The 20,494-nt window shown below is 40.3% G+C and overlaps 1 protein-coding gene across 4 annotated transcripts in view; it reads left to right on the forward strand.

The window, feature by feature from the left end:
• Nucleotides 1-20,494, forward strand: part of LOC111341968 (uncharacterized) — a 229,902-nt gene that overhangs the window by 191,883 nt on the left and 17,525 nt on the right. For 3 of the 4 annotated variants that reach the window (XM_088726998.1, XM_088726997.1, XM_088726999.1), the window contains exons 10-11: nucleotides 2,812-2,922; nucleotides 6,010-9,301. The exons of the other annotated variant lie outside the window; for it this stretch is intronic. In XM_088726998.1, coding sequence (XP_088583124.1) covers nucleotides 2,812-2,922; nucleotides 6,010-8,705 — 2,807 coding nt within the window. In that variant the 3' untranslated portion in view covers nucleotides 8,706-9,301. Of the gene's footprint in view, nucleotides 1-2,811; nucleotides 2,923-6,009; nucleotides 9,302-20,494 lie in introns of those variants that run through there. 4 annotated transcript variants of the gene reach the window in all.

The following is a 20,494-nucleotide window of genomic DNA, read 5'->3' on the forward strand; positions in this document are numbered from 1 at the left end:
GACGAGGCTATGACCTTTTTGACCTTGAGATACCCGGAGAGAGGAAAGAGAAGAAAGAGACGATAGCCGAGAAAGGAAGAAGATAAAGAATACAGAGTTCACTATAGCTGTGGTCACACTACAGGGTTTTGTCCCAGGGAAACTAGACTTGTTGACAGTTTCCCTAGGGAAACTCAAATTTGCAAGTGTGACCCATTTTTCCCTAAGTAAATTACCTCGGGAAAGTTTTATCATCTACGGCTTGAAAACCGCAAAAGAACAAAAGAATGTGCTGTGGATCTCCCCTGACAACTACCCTAAGGCAGAAAAAGGGAAAAATCAAATCCCAGAGTAGCCGACCCATGGACGGTCGTGGGCGATCGCGCTGGTGACAGATCCGGAATTATCGTGTTGTGAAACTAATTTTGGAAGCGCTTGAGAACGTGACTTCTGTTGAAGAGTTTGCCGCGTGACCGCGAAAATCTACGATGTCGCGATTTAGAGAAATCATGTGAGTATAAATCGCTTCTGAATTCCTTATTTTTTTCTGATTCACTCCAGGTTTAGTTTTTTCTTATAGATATCCATGCAAAAATAGTCAAAAATTGACTAATTGCGGTTCTTCGTCGCCTTTGAATCCTTCGAGAAATCAGGCGCTGCTGTAAAATTACTCTTGCTCGTCTTGCTCTTTGAAATAAAGTAACGAACAGCAATGAAATAAGATTAAAAGCCCCTCTTTGATCCGTTTGATTCTCGAGCATGTTTTCCGTTTTTTGCGCCAAAATTTTGAACTCGCGACCTGAAATTTAATCCTTTGTGGCGTTAAACCTCATAAAGTCCAATGGTCTCCAGTGTGACCTTTTAACCTAGGGAAAATGAAACCTGAGGTATATTTACCTAGGGAAATGTTTCCTGGGTAAAATGATTTTCCCAGGGTAAAAGCCTGTACTGTGACCAGGACTAATGGAGTCCTCCGGAAGACTTTGTGTACACGAAAAAACGTCATGAATCAAGAAAACCAAGCGTTGTGGTCTTCAGTCGGCGGAAGTTGGAATCCACAGTTGATCAAGACGATGAATACTTACACGGCACAAAGGACTGTAAGCCTGCTTTACGAACTGCTTAACTTAATGATTTACATTTTATGATTTACAAGATTTGCCGACAGGCATGGACACCGCAACAGCTTTGCGCCAATTACTGCGGGCCCAGCAACCCACCCAACCACCCCAGGGGAGGACATCCATCACACAGTAATCTCGTGCGTGAGAAATTAGCGTCTCCTACCCCTAACCCTGCAGGAGACGGGACCTCCATTTATTCGTCCCTATCCGACAAGACTAGAATATCTAACCGTTTCTTGATATTATAGAACGGCAGCATATTCTTCTCAATTATTTTAAGATCTTGAGTGTTGGACCGGCCCGTGCTCGAACCCTCGACCTACCACACAACAGTCTAGCGCTCTATCCATTGAGCTAACCAGGATCTTTAATCTTTAACCTAAGTAGATTAGACAGTGTAAAACTAATTAAATAATAGTTAAAATGGGTAACTGCTTGTTACATTTTTGTTGCGTGCCTTATATTTTACTCGGGAGTCTAATTTCTATATATGCTATGTTAGCGGACATCTGTTGGTCATTCGTGCAAGTAACAAATGCAATGCTGTAATTAACTGATGTGATATCTACTATAGTGGTGAGCCACAATTACACACTTATCTTGTCTGCATATCTTGTCTGCCAGTGTTGTAAAGACCTTGGTAAGAGTCAAAGATTCTAGTTAATTAGCTTGCTGGCTTTTGTTTTTGTTTTTTTGTTTATATTTTGTTTCTTTTTTGCTTGTGGCCCTTTATTTTAAAACGCCCTGGCTACTCCTGTGATTAATTTTTTCGGGCTTTCATTGTAAATTGCTGTTATAGCCAGAGTGTTGAATTAGGTCTAAATCCTTTAAGAGGAAGTGTGGCCAAAAATCGAACTGTTCCGAAATATCATGGCAACAGCCAAAAAATCGATTCGGCTTGCTGTTTCAATTTAGGTGGGCCTTACAGTGAAAAAAACCACTGCATACTTTGTTTGGCTGAATATCGATTTATTTCGAGAGAATCGATAATAATTGAATTCCTCCCAAATGCCGCTTTAGAAGTTCTTGGACCAATAAAAAGTACCAAATCTTGAAAAACAACATCCAAATTTAGGTTCTTGATTGTTTGTATACACAATCTAATTGAATTTATCCGACCTTCTTACGACTAAATTAAAAATAGGTCAAAAGTAACCCGTTATTTAACTATGTGCTAAACAAAGTAATCGACTGAAAATGTGGCTTCTGTGATTTATTTCCCATTGAGACCTACCTAACTTTGAAATGTGGGCGAAATTGATTTTTCAGCTGTTGCCGCCAAATGTGACCATTGGTAACATTTGTTCTTAAAAGTCAATGAAAGTGTAAAAACTGTTGTAGTGAATTGTGAACGAAGACGTTTTGAACAGCTTTTGCAATGGTTCGTTGAAAGATGGGTAAGAGTCATCACCAAGATCGATTTTGTTCAAAAATTTTAAATGTCACAACAGTTTTTCCAAGATACATAACAACACACTTGCCATGTTAGCTTCTCACTAGATCTTGCTAAAAAAGTGGCAAATGATAATACCGGTAAGCAGTCAATATCTCCAGCACTGTTTCCGTTATCTCAACCAAGAGCGGATAATCTCGTCCGAAGGCGCTGGTAACTGGTTCTCTGTTACCCTGATAAAATTAAGTGTAGATTTCAAATCTGTAAGATAATGATTTCAGTAACAGTTGATAAATGAGAAAAACTGTTTTGCAGAAAGTACCACAGAAAATCCAAGGGAGATGAAAGGTGAAATTCAAATGGTGAAACAAAAATTGGATGACTTGATGAGCGGGCCACCACCTAACAAGAGACCTAAGATGGAAGGTAAATGTTTTTATGTAAGAAATTTTAGTCTTGAATGATTCTGAAAATGAAAATTATGACAGTGTGTAGAATCTTCATATGTTCTATGAGGCCAAAAAGAGACGCAATTATTCATTAAATTGTTGGGGCTGATCATACCACTAAGAACTTCTTGGAAAATTCAACTTGACAATGGGTTAAGAGATTAATGTGAGGCCAGAGATGCAACTTCAGACACAAAAAAGTGGTGAAAATACCTTTTCGGGTCTGGACCCGCAGTGGGAGGATATCACACCCCAGTGAGACTGGACTTGTTATGGGACCACCCTGCTAAGGACATTATGGGATATAGGAACATGTGCTTTTCACTTGAAGTTAGCAGTCTTTTCGTTGGATTAAAAGGGGTTATTTAAACCATTGTCAAAAGTTGAAGTTATTTAGTAGTCTGAACAAAACATTATGGTCCTTCGGAGCCAGATCTGAGAAACCTTTGGGGAAGCAAAGCACTAAGCAGAAAAGTAAACATCAAGATTAACGATTACAGGATTGAATGTAGCAGACAACTGTGCATCATCAGCGGAGGAAATAGTGACTGAAATGTCTCTTTCCCAAGTCAAAGCTGAGTTACAAAGGAGAGGAATAACGGCAAAAGGAAAGAAATCGGCTCTCATTGCTCGACTTATCGTTGCTATGAAACAAGAAGAATCTAATCCTCCATCTTTGCAAAACAAAAGTAAGGAATCGACTTATATAGCCTCTAAACAGGCCTTGCCAGCTGACAACGTGCCCGCAGCATCAACTGGTGAACTTTTGTCGTCACAGTCTCTCAATCATCAGTTAAGTAATTTTCAGTTGTTAAGAAGGAAAGAAATGATCCTTAAGATGGACATTAATGCTGTGATACAAGTTATACTTGAGACAAGCAAAAGTCCCAGCAACAACGTCATAAGAATGGAAAATCGTGTTCAAAAGTTGAATAGTTACATGGAGAGTTGCATGGAGTGAGGTAAGAGAGGAAATTATTGCTCTTATTTCTGAAAGTCCTTCCCAACAGAGATAAACGAACTGATTTATCGGAGCAGATAGATCGTGACACTCCATTTACGGCAGATAATTTTGAATCGTTACAATAGAGTAGAGCAGACATCTATATTTATACAGGATAGCCCCTTCAGTGCAGTAAACACTGGTATCAACGGGGGTCCTGTTACCCACCCCAGGGGAGGACATTCATCACACAGTTATCTCGTGCGTTGGAAATTAACATCTCCTGCCCGTAACCCTGCAGGAGACGGGACCTCCATTTATTCGTCCAAATCCGAGAAGACTAGAGTATCTAACCATTTCTCGATATTATAGAAAGGTAGCATATTCTTCTCAATTATTCTAAGACCCTGAGTGTTGGTCCGGCCGGGGCTCGAACCCTCAACCTCCCACACAACAGTCGAATGTTCTATCCATTGAGCTAACCGGGAGGGGACAATCCGACAATGTTTCCCACAATCTTTTATGCAGCCCCAATTGTCGCCGATGAGCTGTTCTCGCGTCCACGTGGCAGTAGTAAAATAATTGCGATTTCACCGCTTCAAACGTGATGGTTGAAGGAGTAGGATTCGCTTTAACGGGTGACAGGAAAACGGAAGAAGAAGAAGATTTCGAGCTGATAGTCTTTCGAATCGTAGAGTTCACAACACAAAGATTGGTCAGAAGAGCCCTTCGTTTCTTTGAAGTCGACAGGCAATTTCTGCAAATGTAAGGGGAATCCATAGACACTTTACACTTCAGCGACAGCAACTCCTCCCGGACATTAAAACTCGAGCTGGGTTAGTCAACGAGATTTTTATCTGAATTCTGAACGATGTTTTTCCCTTAAAGACCACACAAACATCGCAAATTCGCTCACATGTTATTGTGAGAGCAATGTGTACTTTGAGAGAAGGCTTCACATTTCAGAGGTCAATTCCCCGCGAAATTGATAACCAATCAAAACCCGTGGTTCATATGATGTAATGATCTACGAGTAACAGCCAATGAGTTCATTTTCCACACATTCCGGGAAAAATCACGTGGTCCCCATACACGATTAGCAACGGTAAATCACAGACGCTCCCTCCCCGATTTTTTTGAGGGGATGGGGCAGCTGTACATAGGCTACTTGTTGATAAGCTGCAAATCTAATATTAAACGCTTCTTGCCTGAGGACTGCACAGATACAGATAAAGGATTCACATTATGCGGTATTGCGTCCGTTTCAAAAAAACGGTTGATGAGTAGCAATTCAGATATTGCTTCTTCGACTAAACCCGCATTGGCTAAGGAAGACTTATTGTTATTTGAGAAGCTAACCAGGGCATGGAGTAAAAAGGAATACGGTAGCCTGTATCTATAACATCTAAAATATACGGACTGGCACCAATAGATTTCCAAAACTGAATGTGGGTCTTAAGTCTACCCGCTACAATAATATTAGAGCGTAAACCCTGCTCATATTCATAGAAGTCATGATTTAAGTCTAAGTACTCAGGAGAAAGAATTAGAGACTTATCTCTGTTCGGTAAAAGCATGGAGCTCTCCGCGTCCATTAAATTCGCTTTCTGGGCTGATTAGCTGTGGACTGAACACCACGAAAAGGGCATTGGCTTCGAAAATGGCCAAACTTTCTGCAGGCAAAACAAGATCCTCACAGGGTGGACGAGCTGCTAGGCCAGGTAGTAGTGGAGGTATTCTGCGAGGCAGTGGCGGGAAATGTTATACGTTTGTCGTCGTCACTGTTTTCGGCAAGCTCTCTGTGCTCTTATTTATATAAAAGGGAACTCTTTAGCTACAATCTGTCAACGTTATGTTATAAAACAAATGGTAAACACCACAGCGTAAACTGGTGAGTTATGGATGCACTTAGGAGGTTTGCTAAGCATTCAAGAAGCTAGAGTTGCCCTCGGCTATCGCCTCGAGCGACTCTTACGCTTCTTTCGTGCTTAGCAACCTCCCGCGTGCATCCATAACTCAATAGTGTACGCTGTGGTGTTTACCATTTGTTATTTATTTCGAAAAACCAAGGTGGTTTCGACAGTTTGACTTAACACCTGACGAGAATTATTTTTATTTTAGATGCCTTTGATCCCACCGAAATGATTGAGAACATTTCTCAACTCTACAAAACCCGCGAAGGTACGATAAACCTCCTTCCCTGGTGTGAAGACTTGAACTTTTCTTTTGGAGACTTCTACACCAGACTTAAAATCATCTACAAGGAGAAAACGAGAGGAACAGCTACGGATAAAGTTGTCACAATTTCTGAAATCTTCAACCCACACGAAGAATGTGAAGAACCAAGAGTTGTATTAATAGAAGGGAAGCCTGGTATGGGAAAGACAACTTACTGCAAAAAAGTTGTTTTCGACTGGGCCTCTCAAAAACACGCAACCGGAAATTACTTGGCAAAATTCCGCATAGTGCTTTTGATTAAATGTCGTGAAGTTCAGTCTGACCTTTCGAAAGCCATTGATGATCAACTTCTACCTCGAGATATCAGTGACGACCAAAGAAAGAGGTTCCTCGATTACATTCGCCACAATCAATCAAAACTTCTCCTGGTACTCGATGGATTGGATGAAGTTTCTGAGAAAAAGCTACCAATGTTTTCAGAAATTATTCAAGGCCGAGAGCTGCCAAAATGTCGCGTGGTTGTAACTGCACGGCACGAGGCTGGAGTCAAAGTTCGAAAATACTGCGACACGCTACTAGAGGTGGAGGGATTCACTGAAGAAGATGTGAAAACCTTCATCAAAAAGTACTTCAGAGAGAAGACAAACTTGGCCGAACAGCTTATCGAACGACTGCATGATGATAAAACCTTACATGAAATGTCGACGAATCCTCTCAACATTGCGCTTCTTTGCCTGGTCTATGAAGATTTGAACGGTGTATTTCCTGAAAGCAGAAGTAAGCTGTACATGGACATAGTAGATTGTATACTAAGAAGATACAGAGCAAAGAAACAACTTTCAGAAGTCGACGAGGCGGACCTTGTTAGACGTTACGAAAGCCAACTGAACCACCTTGGCTCGATAGCTTTGAAAGGTTTATTAGAAGACAACTTGGACTTTGACGAGAAGGAGCTTGGAGAACACAAAGGAAGTGATCTACCTGAACTTGGATTTCTCTCTGTTCAGCCCGGAGGCAGTAAACTCCGAGCTACTAGACGTTATGGCTTTCTTCACAAGACTTTCCAAGAGTTCTTCGCCGCTTTGAATCTCGTTCGTCAGCTTATCAAGAAAGAAATTAGCACGGACAGCATAGCTGTTGACGTACGATATCACCACGAGCTGAAAGAAGTGCTTCTGTTCACATCTGGCATTCTTGCCGCACGGTGCGAGGAAACAGCAGAGAACCTTATGAAAAGTATGGCGACACAGTTAAACCCGAAAGTTTGGAATATTGCAACAAAAACTACTGTTTTATTAGATTGTATTTATGAATGCAAAAATGAAAATCATTTCGATGTAAAATTGGCCCGCACTCTTGGCCCTTGTCTCCAAATTGAAACCATTGATGATTTGGACACATTAAGAGTGGCTAAGACTATCTTACTAGCCAACATTCTTAGAACAAATACAAGTGTGACAAGTTTGGATTTGGCTGGGAACAAAATTTGTGATGACGGTGCCGCTGCTCTGGCTGATTGTTTGAAAGAAAAGAAGTCTCTGACGGAATTAAATTTGTTTTCTAATGAAATTAGTTGTGTTGGTGCTACTGCTGTGGCTGAGTGTTTGAAAGGGAATACATCTCTGACATATTTGAAATTGTCTTCTAATGTAATTGGTGATGCTGGTGCTGCTGCTCTGGCTGAGAGTTTGAAAGAGAATACATCTCTGACAGATTTGGATTTGTCTTGTAATGCAATTGGTGATGCTGGTGCTGCTGCTCTGGCTGAGAGTTTGAAAGAGAATACATCTCTGATGCACTTGGTTTTGTCTGCTAATAAAATTGGTGTCGCTGGTGCTGCTGCTCTGACTAAGTGTTTGAAAGAAAATAAATCTCTGAGATGGTTGGTGTTGGTTGGAAATAACATTAGTGAAGGTGGTGCTGCTGCTCTGGCTGAGTGTTTGAAAGAGAAGACATCTCTGCCATGTTTGGATTTGTCTTCTAATGTAATTGGTGATGCTGGTGCTGCTGCTCTGGCTGAATGTTTGAAAGAGAATACATCTCTGACAGATTTGAATTTGTCTTTTAATGACATCGCTGATGCTGGTACTGCTGCTCTGGCTGAGAGTTTGAAAGAGAATACATCTCTGACGGTCTTGTGTTTGTCTGCTAATGAAATTGGTGATGCTGGTGCTGCTGCTCTGACCAAGTGTTTGAAAGAAAATAAGTCTCTGGGAACGTTGGTTTTGGATGAGAGTAACATTAGTGAAGCTGGTGCTGCCGCTCTGGCTGATTGTTTGAAAGAGAATACATCTCTGACAAATTTGATTTTGTCTTCTAATAAAATTGGTGATGCTGGTACTGCTGCTCTGGCTAAGTGTTTGAAAGACAATACATCTCTGACATATTTGAATTTGTTTTCTAATGTAATTGGTGATGCTGGTGCTGCTGCTCTGGCTGAGAGTTTGAAAGAGAATACATCTCTGACAGATTTGGATTTGTCTTGTAATGCAATTGGTGATGCTGGTGCTGCTGCTCTGGCTGAGAGTTTGAAAGAGAATACATCTCTGACAGATTTGGATTTGTCTTGGAATGAAATTGGTGATGCTGCTGCTGCTGCTCTAACTGATTGTTTGAAAGTTACTGTTCGATTTGAATGAAAATGACACTAGTGAAGCTGGTGCTGCTGCTCTGACTGAATGTGTAAAAAGAAAATTCATCTCTAGAAATTCTATTTCTGAATGGAAATAACCTTGGGGAAGCTGGTGCTGCTGCTCTGGCTGAATGTGTAAAAAGAAACTTCATCTCTAGAAATTCTATTTCTGAACGGAAATAACCTTAGGGAAGCTGGTGCTGCTGCTCTGGCTAAGTATTTGAAAGAAAACACATCTCTAGAAGGGCCCTATTGACCTTTAAATTACTTTGGTAATTCTGGTGCTGCTGCTGCTCTGACTGCTGTGCGATAGTGTCATCCATCTCTAACCGAGTTAGATGGGCTTCCCCTGAAATTTTATACTCTGTGCTCTGACTAATTTTAAGAAGTGATAATGTAGCGAATAATCAGGGATTCACGGCTCTTACCCTAAGCAGGGTAGATCATGGTACAGTAGCTTCTAATTATCGATATAAATATTAATGCAATACTTATGTAGCATCTATTCACTAAGATTATTTACTTTAGTAAGAGCTTCATTTGAACCATAAATGTATTTCTGAAGACTTTTGACTGATGTAAATAAAAGTATTTTCAGCAGAATTTCAAGTTTTTTCCAAGTATTCTCTATGTGTGTTTAGTTTTTTTTTCTGCATTCTTCCGGAAAATCTGTTTGATCCCTATGCTCCTTCGTTTACTGTTTCCTTACTTCATGTCAACTTTCTCGCTTGAGATCTTTTGGAAATTGACGCAATTGGTTCAATGTGGTATGGATGCTTTAGAAATTCGGTTTTACTTTGGTCACGATTACAGGATGAAAGAGTGAATTGTCTTGCTAATTGAAAAAAGGCGAAAGGAAAAAAAAGAGAGAAAAAGGACACTGGCGGCAGCCACAGATTATGCAGGTGTTCAAACTTTCCCTACCCTACCCTTCTCCTCAGATATTGTCAGCTGTTAATTTTATCAGAGAATTTCTGGGAAAGGAGTAGGAGAGGAAAAGGAAGAAAACCTGGGGAGGGGGAATTCAAACCCGGGATTGTAAAACAGGTTCACCAGCCTTTAAATAACATAAAGGGAATAGAAAAAAATGTGCGACGATGGAAGAGGATGAAAAAGAGAGGAAAAAGCGCGGTAAAGTTATGTATGTCACAAGTAGTCAAGAGATCTGTGCATAATGAATCAAAGATCACGGACTCGATCAAAAAGGGTTGTTGGGGTAATCCCATGCTAGAATAATAATTTTTTCCGCAAGCTCCTTACGGGAGTTACCCCATGACATCGAAACCCGCTTGAGACATGGCGCACGCGCTGAACAATAGAACACGCTGAAACAAAGATTGCAATATAAGGTCATTATTAAATTGCCAAGGAGATCGGTGGATTCTGTAGTAGCCCAAGTACCCCCACCCCACCCCACCCCGCTAGGATAAGGTGCGGCTCTTGATAGGGTTAGGACCTAGTCTCGTACCCAGACTCTAGAGTTAAACGAGAGGATCTGGGTAGTAGATTAGTCAGGACCTTCCGGGTAAATGAAATGAAAATGAAATGAGTGAATGTGAATGAAATGGCACTTTTATTTCACCGTCGGACAGTGAAGCCAAACGTGACAGCGCTAATGCCGAGTCTCCTTTTCCGTTGTTTTTCTCTTTTTTTACCTCATTTAAGAACTCTAGTCCAAGCGAAAAGGTCGGAAAATTGTCTTTGTTTTGGGACTGGTGGGCCGAGTCTCTGTTTGTATCCATTATTGTCGCGAAATGTATTAGTTTTTCCCCGCGCTAACCATGGCCGCTCGGGCGAGAAAGAAAAATTTCTAACGAAGCGATTTGCGCACACTATCAGCGTATGCTATCTGGATTTTGAGCACGCTTACGTATACTGAATTTGATTGCGCGGCTCTTTGGCAAAAATTAAAATTGCTCTTTGATGCAAAAGAAGCTGACTTTGCTTTATCGTTTTTCTGGAGGTGTAAATATCATCCGGGAAATCTAAGAGAGGCTGATCGTATTAAGCATGAAAAACAGGATCTCTTCTTACGTTATCAGTTATTGTCAATTTAATCTCAGTGGGGAGTGGTACGGTTGACGGTTAAATCTTATGGCCTTTGACAGAAGAAGTTTCTTAGTAGGAGGAAGATGTCTCTTATTAGATATTTCTTATAAACAGTAATAAGATGTTCGCTAAGTGAGTGGACAAATTTTTTGCAAAGGTGTTCACACTTGACTCAGGCGATCTCAGAGGTACATCGGCTTTATGAATCTTCGGTAAACCATACATTCTGGGCAGCTGTTCGAGTCGTGGTCTCATCTTTTTGTAGATGGCCTCTACTAGATGTCCGCTTCGTTTCAATTGCAGTTTCTAGGACAACCTCCTCAACAGTCTCTCGAATCTTTGTTCAAGCGCTGATACTGTCCACTTTCGATCGCAGAGGACGTCTTTGCCTGATAGGTGTCGGCGTCTTGGAGGATTTCGGTCGTGTCATGATAAAATTTACTTGATCTCCCTCTTGGCTCTGTAATATTGCTATGATCTCCCCTTCCTTTTTTTATGAGGGTCTCAATGGGGTTAACCGTCAACCATCAAATGGCCAAAATATTAACCATCAACCGCCAAAAATTAAACGCAATCTTTTTACAGTCAACCGTCAAATAAGAAAGCAAATGCTAGCCGTCAAATGTCGGGTTCTGTTGTTTATTAATAAAAGTTTTGATATATCCCAAAAATACTTTTATGTAAGTCCTTTAACTTCTAGTCACGAGTAAACCTGGTCATCGATAGAACTGATTTCCAGTGTAGAAACACTTCTGGTGTTGTAAGACGTTTGTTATTTGTTAATAAAAGGTGTTATAAATTAACAGTTATTTACAAATGCGTCATAAGGAAAAATATTTTATAAATGACATTCTAAAAAAGTTAACCATCAACCGTCAAAAGGGCTTATTTTTAACCATCAATCCGGCATAAACGTGAACCCATCCCCCCCCCCCCGCCCCTTCTTTGAGACAGAAGAAATGTGCGAAACAAAGCTTGGAATGTTCAATGAAAAGTTAATATAGAAGACTCCAGGGATCCTGTCAGACTAAAACTACCGACCAAGCAATTGTCACAAACAAGAATATTCGTTTGAAGAAACTGTGCAGTCACTTGGTCACAATAGGCTGGGAGACAGAGACGCAGACCACCGTTTTTTTGTAATGAGGCTTTAAATGAGAACTGAAAAGAAGATGAACTACGTTTGATCTCAGTGCAAATATATTCTAGTGGTGCCATCACTGAAACAGAATCGTGTCGCTTAATACAATATGAGTGCTTACCTAATAGGAGTAAGCCCTCTTGTCTCCGTATTTTAAAATGTAAGATTTAACGTTTGGATTCCTTTTTTTGTGCTTCGCAATCTTTGAGGCAAATTCAATTTTGCGATTCGATAATAATTGACAAGTTGTAACTGCCACTGATTTGTGCGTAAATTTCGGGTAAACTGAAAACTATTTTTCTCCGATTTTCCTTTATAGGGTGGCCTACGAAAACACTTTGAAATATGAAATACGAATCTCAGTTTAAGCTATGTTTTTTCGCACAATCATAGCGGTAACTTCTTTGGTATATCAGACATTTTTTGAAAAATTTCTGCACATCATAACAATCAAATGAAATTTCAATTAAAATCAAGTCACACCCGCCAAATGATAAGTGTTTTTCTCGTTAGCACTCGATTTTAAAAGGATTGCGAAGTATACGATATTCTTACAATTACTTCGAATTATGCCTTCTAGTTGCGGTCTTTTCTATAACCATCTTTGTTCAAAGGACCGACAGGCGTTAAGAGCTGAAAGTAGGATGGAGAGGGCACTCATTGGCTGCGCCGTAGAAAACTAGGCTCGTTACTTGTAAAATACAAATCATAGCGTCAGTTGTGCGCGCAGGAGTGGGAAAATTCATTTGGAAATTAATACACGCGTTTCTTATTTTAAGCAGCCTAGCTAGTAATTGAATTTCGCATGATTACGTTGCGTGGCACAATATTCATGACGTTTATGAGCATTTCCTTTCAGTTTATCAAGTCTTGAAAAATCGATAAAAAGGATAATCCACTTGGCTTACCTAGTGTGCTTTCGTGAATATATTATTTTCTGGTGATTTAATGGGAACTTTTGGGTTATAAACACATCAGATGGGTCCTTTGAATGAATTAGCTCACTATAAAATCACAGGATACATTATCCAATTTAAAATGACTGCTCTTCACCTAATATTAATAAGGACACCCTCTAAATGGATAATAAGAAACATTTTGGATTAACGTGACCATGCGGCATATTTTGTTGATTGGCTGTACAAGAAGTTCGCCGAAACCGCAACATGTTTTTATGTTTCCATACTCCTCCAACCTATTCTATTTCTTTAGTTTAAATCAATATATCATCGGGAAGAACTTGGAATTTTGCGCTGAGCCAAGATTAAAAGTTGCATATTTACGGTCATAGCGGCAAAGGCAAAGTAATAGTCAAACTGGAAAATAGTTTTTAGCTTAAAACCGTTGAAAACAAAATATCATGTGACTTGTTCTCACAAAGGATCGGTCTAACTACATGAAGCCAAGTAAATTCCTCAGACGAGAGCGTTGTGAAAAGACGAGTAGTTCAATGTGTGCCATTTTTGATGATTGGCGCTGTTAAAAACGGGCCTTTGAAGTGCTGAAGCGATTTTCGCTTGGAGTAAAAGTTATTTTACAATATTTCGAAAAACCAATGTGGTTTCAATAGTTTGACTCAATACCTTACGAGATCTATTCTTATTATAGATGGTTATGATCCCACCAAAATGATTGAGAACATTCGCCAACTCTACGAAATTCGAGAGGGTACGATAAACCTCCATCCCTGGTGTGACCACTTAAACTTTTCTTTTGGAGACTTCTACACCAGACATAAAGTCGTCTACAAAAAGAGAGCGAGAGGAACAGCTACGGTCCGATTTGTCACAATGTCTGAGATATTCAACCCGCAAGAGGAATGTGAAGAACCAAGAGTTGTTTTACTCGAGGGAAAGCCTAGCATGGGAAAGACAACTAACTGCAAGAAAATTGTTTTCGACTAGGCCTCTCAAAAACGCACAACCGGAAATTACTTCGCAAAATTCCTCATAGTGCTTTTGATTAAATGTCGTGAAGTTCAGTCTGACATTTGGGAAGCCATTGATGATCAACTTCTACCTCGAGATGTCGGTGACGACCAAAGAAAGAGATTCTTCGACTTCATTCGCCACAGTCAATCTGAAGTTCTCCTTGTACTCGATGGATTAGATGAAGTTTCTGAGAAGCTACCAAGTTTTTCAGAAATTGTCGAAGGCCGAGTGCTACCAAAATGTCGCGTGGTTGTTACGGCACGGCACGAAGCTGGAGTCAAAGTTCGAAAATACTGCGACACGCTTCTGGAGGTCGAGGGATTCACTGATGAAGACGCAAGAAGCTTTATCAAGTTGAACAAATATTTCAAAACAGGGAAGAAATTGGCCAACGAGCTAACAGACCGGCTGCACTACGATCGAAAACTTGGAGCCATGGCAGCGAATCCTCTTAACTGTGCGCTTTTTTGCCTGGTCTGGGAAGAAATTAACGGCTCGTTTCCTGAAAGCAGATCGGAGCTGTACGTGGACATAGTGAAGTGTGTACTAAGAAGATATAGAGCGACGAAATAACTTCCAGAAAACGGCGCAGACCTTGTTGAACTTTACGAAAGCCAATTGAAACACCTTGGCTCGATAGCTTTGAAAGGTCTACTTGAAGATAACTTGGACTTTGACAAGGAGCTTGGAAAAAAAAGGAAAGTGATTTACCTGGATTTGGATTTCTGTCAGTTCAGCCCCGAGGCAGTAAACTAAGAGCGACTAGACGTTATGGCTTTCTTCACAAGACTTTCCAAGAATTCTTGGCAGCATTCTATCTCAGTTGTCAGCTTATCAAGAAAGAAATTAGCACGGACAGCATAGCTGTTGACAGACGATATCGCCCCGAGCTAAAAGAAGTGCTTCTGTTTACATTTGGCTTTCTGGGCCGATTTTATGCTGGATCATGGACTTTTTAACGAACCGTAAACAAAGGATAAAACTGAGCCACGACTGCTTCTCGGAGTGGGAAGCTGTTCCTGCAGGGGTACCACAGGGGACGAAATTGGGCCCCTGGCTGTTCCTTATCATGATAAATAATCTTTCTGTAGCAGACACAATTATTTGGAAATACGTTGATGACACCACTCTTGTCGAATCAGTATTGAAGAATGAGTCTAGCTACATGCAATTACGTTTAAATGAACTTGTAAGACAGTCAGAAGTTGATGGTTTCCAACTCAATGAGTCTAAATGTAAAGAACTGAGAATATCATTCTCCAGATCAGGTAGTCTGTTTGATCATGTTACTATCAATGACAAGCGAATCGAAGTTGTTTCATCCGCAAGGTTGTTAGGAGTGATAGTCTCGGACAACCTCAGGTGGAAAGCACATGTAGAATCTATATGCAAAAAGGCTGCGAAGCGTCTGTACTTCCTAAAACAGCTAAAGCGCGCTAAAGTTCCATCTGAGGATATGCCACTTTTCTATACAACATGTATACGCCCTGTATTAGAATATGCGTGCCCAGTTTTTCATCATTCTTTGCCGCAATATCTGTCCAATGAAATGGAAAGGTTGCAAAAACGCGCTTTGCGGATGATTTAACCTGACTTATCCTACGCTGAGGCTCTAGTAGCTCTTGACATTGCGTCACTGTACGAGAGGAGGGAGATCTTGTGTGATGCTCTATTTGATCAGATTGCCTTAAGGGACGAGAACCACAAGCTCCATGATCTGCTGCCTCCACGCAACGAGTCCACCTATCGCACCCGCAGCCAGAGACACTTCAAGCTACCGATTTGTAAGACAACTAGTTTCAAAAACACATTTATCATGGAGAACAGTTTTAATTATTAGTGGCTATCTTAATTATTTGTATTTTGGTTTTTGATACTTCTCTCATTGTATTTTATTGTAGATTACACTTTGCGGCTTTTATTGTAGTTATCTTAGAGTAAGAGATAATTTATTCCCATTGTAAGGTAAGTTGTATTTCAGCCGGCCCGTGGGCTGCAATGATTTTACTTCCTAATAAAGCTATCTATCTATCTGGCAGCGCAGTCCCAGGAAACAGCAGAGAACCTTGTGAAAAGTGTGGCAGCACAGTCAAACCAGGAGGATGGGGCTTAGGAAGCCGCACAAACTATCTTTGATATATTAGACTACATTTATGAATGCAAAAGAGACAACAACCTTGAGCGTTTGAAAGAAAATTCATCTCGGAAATTGCTGCATTGACCTTGAAATTACTTTTGTGATTCTGGTGCTGCTGCTCTGACTGTTGTAGGAGTGTAATCCATCTTTGACCGAGTTGGACGGGCTTCTTCCAGAAAATTTGTACTCAGCCCAAGGACCAATTTCAAAAGGCGATAACGTAATGAATAATCAGCGACTCACGACTCGTACCCTGACCAGAGTAAATGTACAGTAGCTTCTACTTATCGATATCATGGAAACTGACCCATGGTCTAATATAATTTGGATGCTTTACAAATCGGGTTTTTCCTCATTTTAGGAATGCTGAATGAAAGAGTGAATTTTCTTGCTAACCGTGAAAAATGAGGAAAGGGGAAAAAAAGAGGAAAAGGACATTGACCGCAGCTACAGATTACCCAGGTGTTCTTACTTTCCCTACCCCTCCCTTCCCCTCTAATATTGTAAGCTGTTTCTTTTATCGCAGAATTTTGAGATAGGAGCGAGTATAAGAGAAAGAGCAAGAAAACTGCGGAAGGGGGAAATTGAAACCTGGGTTTGTATAACAGGTTCACAGCCTTTAAACGATGTAAAATGAATGAAAAAAAGCGTACGATGACGATAGAGAATGGAGAAGAGAGCAAAAAACCGAATTAAAGTTGTGCATGTCGTAATTAGTGAGAAGACATCCATGTATAATAAGAGAAAGATCGTATAATCGATCAAAAATGGTTGCTGGGGAAATCCGACCCTAAAAATTACCCCTTTTTCGCATGCTCCTTTTGGGAGTAACTCCCCCTTTCCCATCATGCATCGGGAGAGGAGGTCAATTTTAGAAGGAGGGATTCAAATGTCTCCCTAACTCCCCCCTCCCTCATGTACCCTTGTAGGAGGTGACGTTTACACCGAGGGTGCAACCAAGTTACATCGAGGGTGCACATTCTCCTTTTGGAGTTCCCTTTTCTTCCCATTCCCCCTCACAAACACACACGCCCAACCCTTGACATACGCGAGTGGAAGTCAAGTTTACTGAAATGGGTATCTATTTTATCGCCCCGCACATCGCTCTAGTTCTTTAATTTTGTGAAGGGATATAACAAGATGATTTGGTTTTATTCACTGAATTAAAATTGCAAATTGGCCACCGTAAAGAGTTTCGTAAGAAGACCTTTCGAGCCCTAGCCCTTTGTCTATTGGCTCTGACGAAGGGTTGGCGTTCGCCTGGCCAATTTATGTTATCAATTCAGTTGATAAAACCAATTAATGCTCTCGCTTTTATTATCAGGCTTCGTTTTCTTTTCCTTTCTCTTTTATTGTTCTTATGTATTACATACATAAGCACACTATCGTCTAGTCCTTACCCCCCCCCCCCCCTGCGTCCTCAGCTCCGCCGTAGCTACGTAATTAGGGACCTCAAGAAACCACGACGAAGACGGCAACGAGGATGTGGAAAAACAAGAGATCTAATTGGCAAAAAATAAGCTTAGCACGTGCGTTTTGAAATTTTGCACATTTCTTAGCCGTCCTATGCAAAACAACGACGTGAAATCGCCAAAATTTGCGTCGTCTGCGAACCGAAACCACGACGGCAAATTATTTTAATTTCCATTTGGAACTCAACGGCTAATTTATACGTACTGCTCAAGTTGAGCTGTGGCGCTGTATGAGACAGTACAGTAAGGTCCTGCAGCCATTTTTGAAATTCTAATTAAGAGAAGAAATTCATTCTTTAATCGAAGTCTTCCTTGGCGTCGCCGTCGTGGTTTCTTAAGGTCCCTATTATTACCTTGAACATACATTTTCACCCATAGACCCAACATGAGATGAAAGCGCAAACGAAAGACATTGTGTAGTTAGAGGGAAGAGGTTTGAATGAGAAGTTACAATCAGACTACTCGGTGTAATTTTGTCGAACGTTTCTTTACAGAAAGTTTCAAATAAATAGCATGTCAACTGAAAAGATACTCTCTTTAAAAGTCTCTCTCGTGGTCAAGAGTCCAACATTATCAGAGCCCTCTTACAAATAAATTCATTCATCAACCGGAAATATTCATACGCCTTTTTTTATACCACAACATGTTACCCTCAAAACCCTCTGCATAAAAATAAACGCCCCTCAGGACATGACTCTCTTTTTCATCACATCACTGTTTCATAACAATATCCCCCCTCTCATTGGTAGTCAAATTGCTTTCACCTTTCTATAGTCCTACCTTTACACTGTTTCATAACAATATCCCCCCTCTCATTGGTAGTCAAATTGCTTTCACCTTTCTATAGTCCTACCTTTACACTGTTTCATAACAATATCCCCCCTCTCATTGGTAGTCAAATTGCTGTCACCTTTCTATAGTCCTACCTTTACACTGTTTCATAACAATATCCCCCCTCTCATTGGTAGTCAAATTGCTGTCACCTTTCTATAGTCCTACCTTTACACTGTTTCATAACAATATCCCCCCTCTCATTGGTAGTCAAATTGCTTTCACCTTTCTATAGTCCTACCTTTACACTGTTTCATAACAATATCCCCCCTCTCATTGGTAGTCAAATTGCTTTCACCTTTCTATAGTCCTACCTTTACACTGTTTCATAACAATATCCCCCCTCTCATTGGTAGTCAAATTGCTTTCACCTTTCTATAGTCCTACCTTTACACTGTTTCATAACAATATCCCCCCTCTCATTGATAGTCAAACTGCTGTCACCTTTCTATAGTCCTACCTTTACACTGTGTCGGCGACGACTGATTTCCGCAATCCGCCTTATCATCTCGTGATCACATTATCTGGTGTTCAACGCCCCCAATTTTTGTTGGAATTTCTCCTTCTTAACTCGTTACAATACCAAGCCGACAAATAACGAGAAAAAAGAAAAATATCAATTGATCCAATACCAAATTCTCCAAAATAGTATCATAAGAATTGTATCGAAGACAGTAAGGAGAACTGCTATTGGGATCTCGGGAGTGAAAGGGTTAACTATTGTATTGTATTGTATTGTAATCTTTATTTAGACACGATCGATTCATCAGCCTATAAAAATACATATCACATACGCTAAGATATTTAAAATTAAAACTACATACTATAACACTAAAGCTGTTTTCCGTGAATGCCGTGCGTTAGACTTAAAAAATGTCATTGATCTTACGTTTAAATAACCCCAGAGACTCTGTGTTCCTTATATCGCGTGGTAAACTGTTCCATAATGTGGCGCCATTGTTGGCGCCAACTTTCCCTGAGAAGATTCTACAGGATTGATTAATTGCATCATTTACGAAAATCACTCGAGGAAAGTAATTCCACAACAGGAGCGAAGATCAACAACCCTTACTCATACTTTTTTCATCACTTATCCAAACGTAGCATACCCAAATCTCAAAGTTAAGACGATGTCATATCTCGGTTGCATGATTCAATGTTTGCTGCGTGCTTTTACAGAACAATTTCGGCACATTGGCCTTACGCTGAAATTATTGCAAACGAAGTGCAGCCAAAGGACGCTTCAACTTAAAATCTCAATTAGGCATTGTGTTTGTCTCAAGCCTCATCACGGAAGCGTGGTAGACCTTGCACCCTCAAATTAAAATGTTTAAACGATGTCGGGGCTCTTCAAGCATTTCCTTTCCCTTTTTGGTCGTCAAACGCCTACATATCTTACAGAATTCGTGCATAACACTCATTTTTAAAGTATAGCTCAAGATAAGGAGCACAAAGAACAAGGAATATTTCGCTAAGACGTTCGCGTGACATCATTTTAATGGCTAATATCTCTACAATGACATTCTCCAGAGTGAGAAAGTCTTAAGAAGAAAATTATCAGCTTCTCCTTTAATTTAGTTTCTGTTGTCTCAAATTGATCCAGCAAATGTGTTTAGTCTTTTGATGTGATCTAGCAACTGAAAGGCAGGTCAGTATTTGAGTTTCTATGCTTTTTGTGTCTGAAACTTTGACATTTAAATAAATAATTTCCATTCACCTCTGTGAGGCGAAAGGTGAAAACTGAATACTGAAACATATATTCCCCAATCGAGCCAGAAGCACGCGAGGAGCGTGGAGGGACGCGATCACGTAAGGCCTGCGGGATGAGATTTCTCAGGCTCTCTTTATTTTGACTTTTGATTTAAACCCACAGAATTACGAACCCAATAATTGTACTAGAAGAATGAAGAGTCGGGTTAATTTTAGGTATCTGCCAAAAGATTATAATTAAAAAAAAATAGCTGTATTTCTGTAGGAAAATTCATTGCTGGACAAGGGAATTCGATGTTAAATTGCACTCGAAAACCGATGTCGCACGAATCGTGAAGCGATAAGTGAAATATCGGTTTTCGAGTGTAATACAACGGCAAATTCACGAGTCAGGTAAAGAATTTTCCTTGAATTGCAGAACTTAATAAAAGAAGGAAAATCTAAGAAAATACAGGAACATTGTTTGTTTTTATCGTGAGCGCGAAACAAGAGATGCGAAACAATATCACTTTGCCTTGTTTTCAA

The sequence above is a fragment of the Stylophora pistillata genome, chromosome 7 (assembly GCF_964205215.1).
Source record: "Stylophora pistillata chromosome 7, jaStyPist1.2, whole genome shotgun sequence".
In the NCBI taxonomy this organism is placed as follows: domain Eukaryota; kingdom Metazoa; phylum Cnidaria; class Anthozoa; order Scleractinia; family Pocilloporidae; genus Stylophora; species Stylophora pistillata.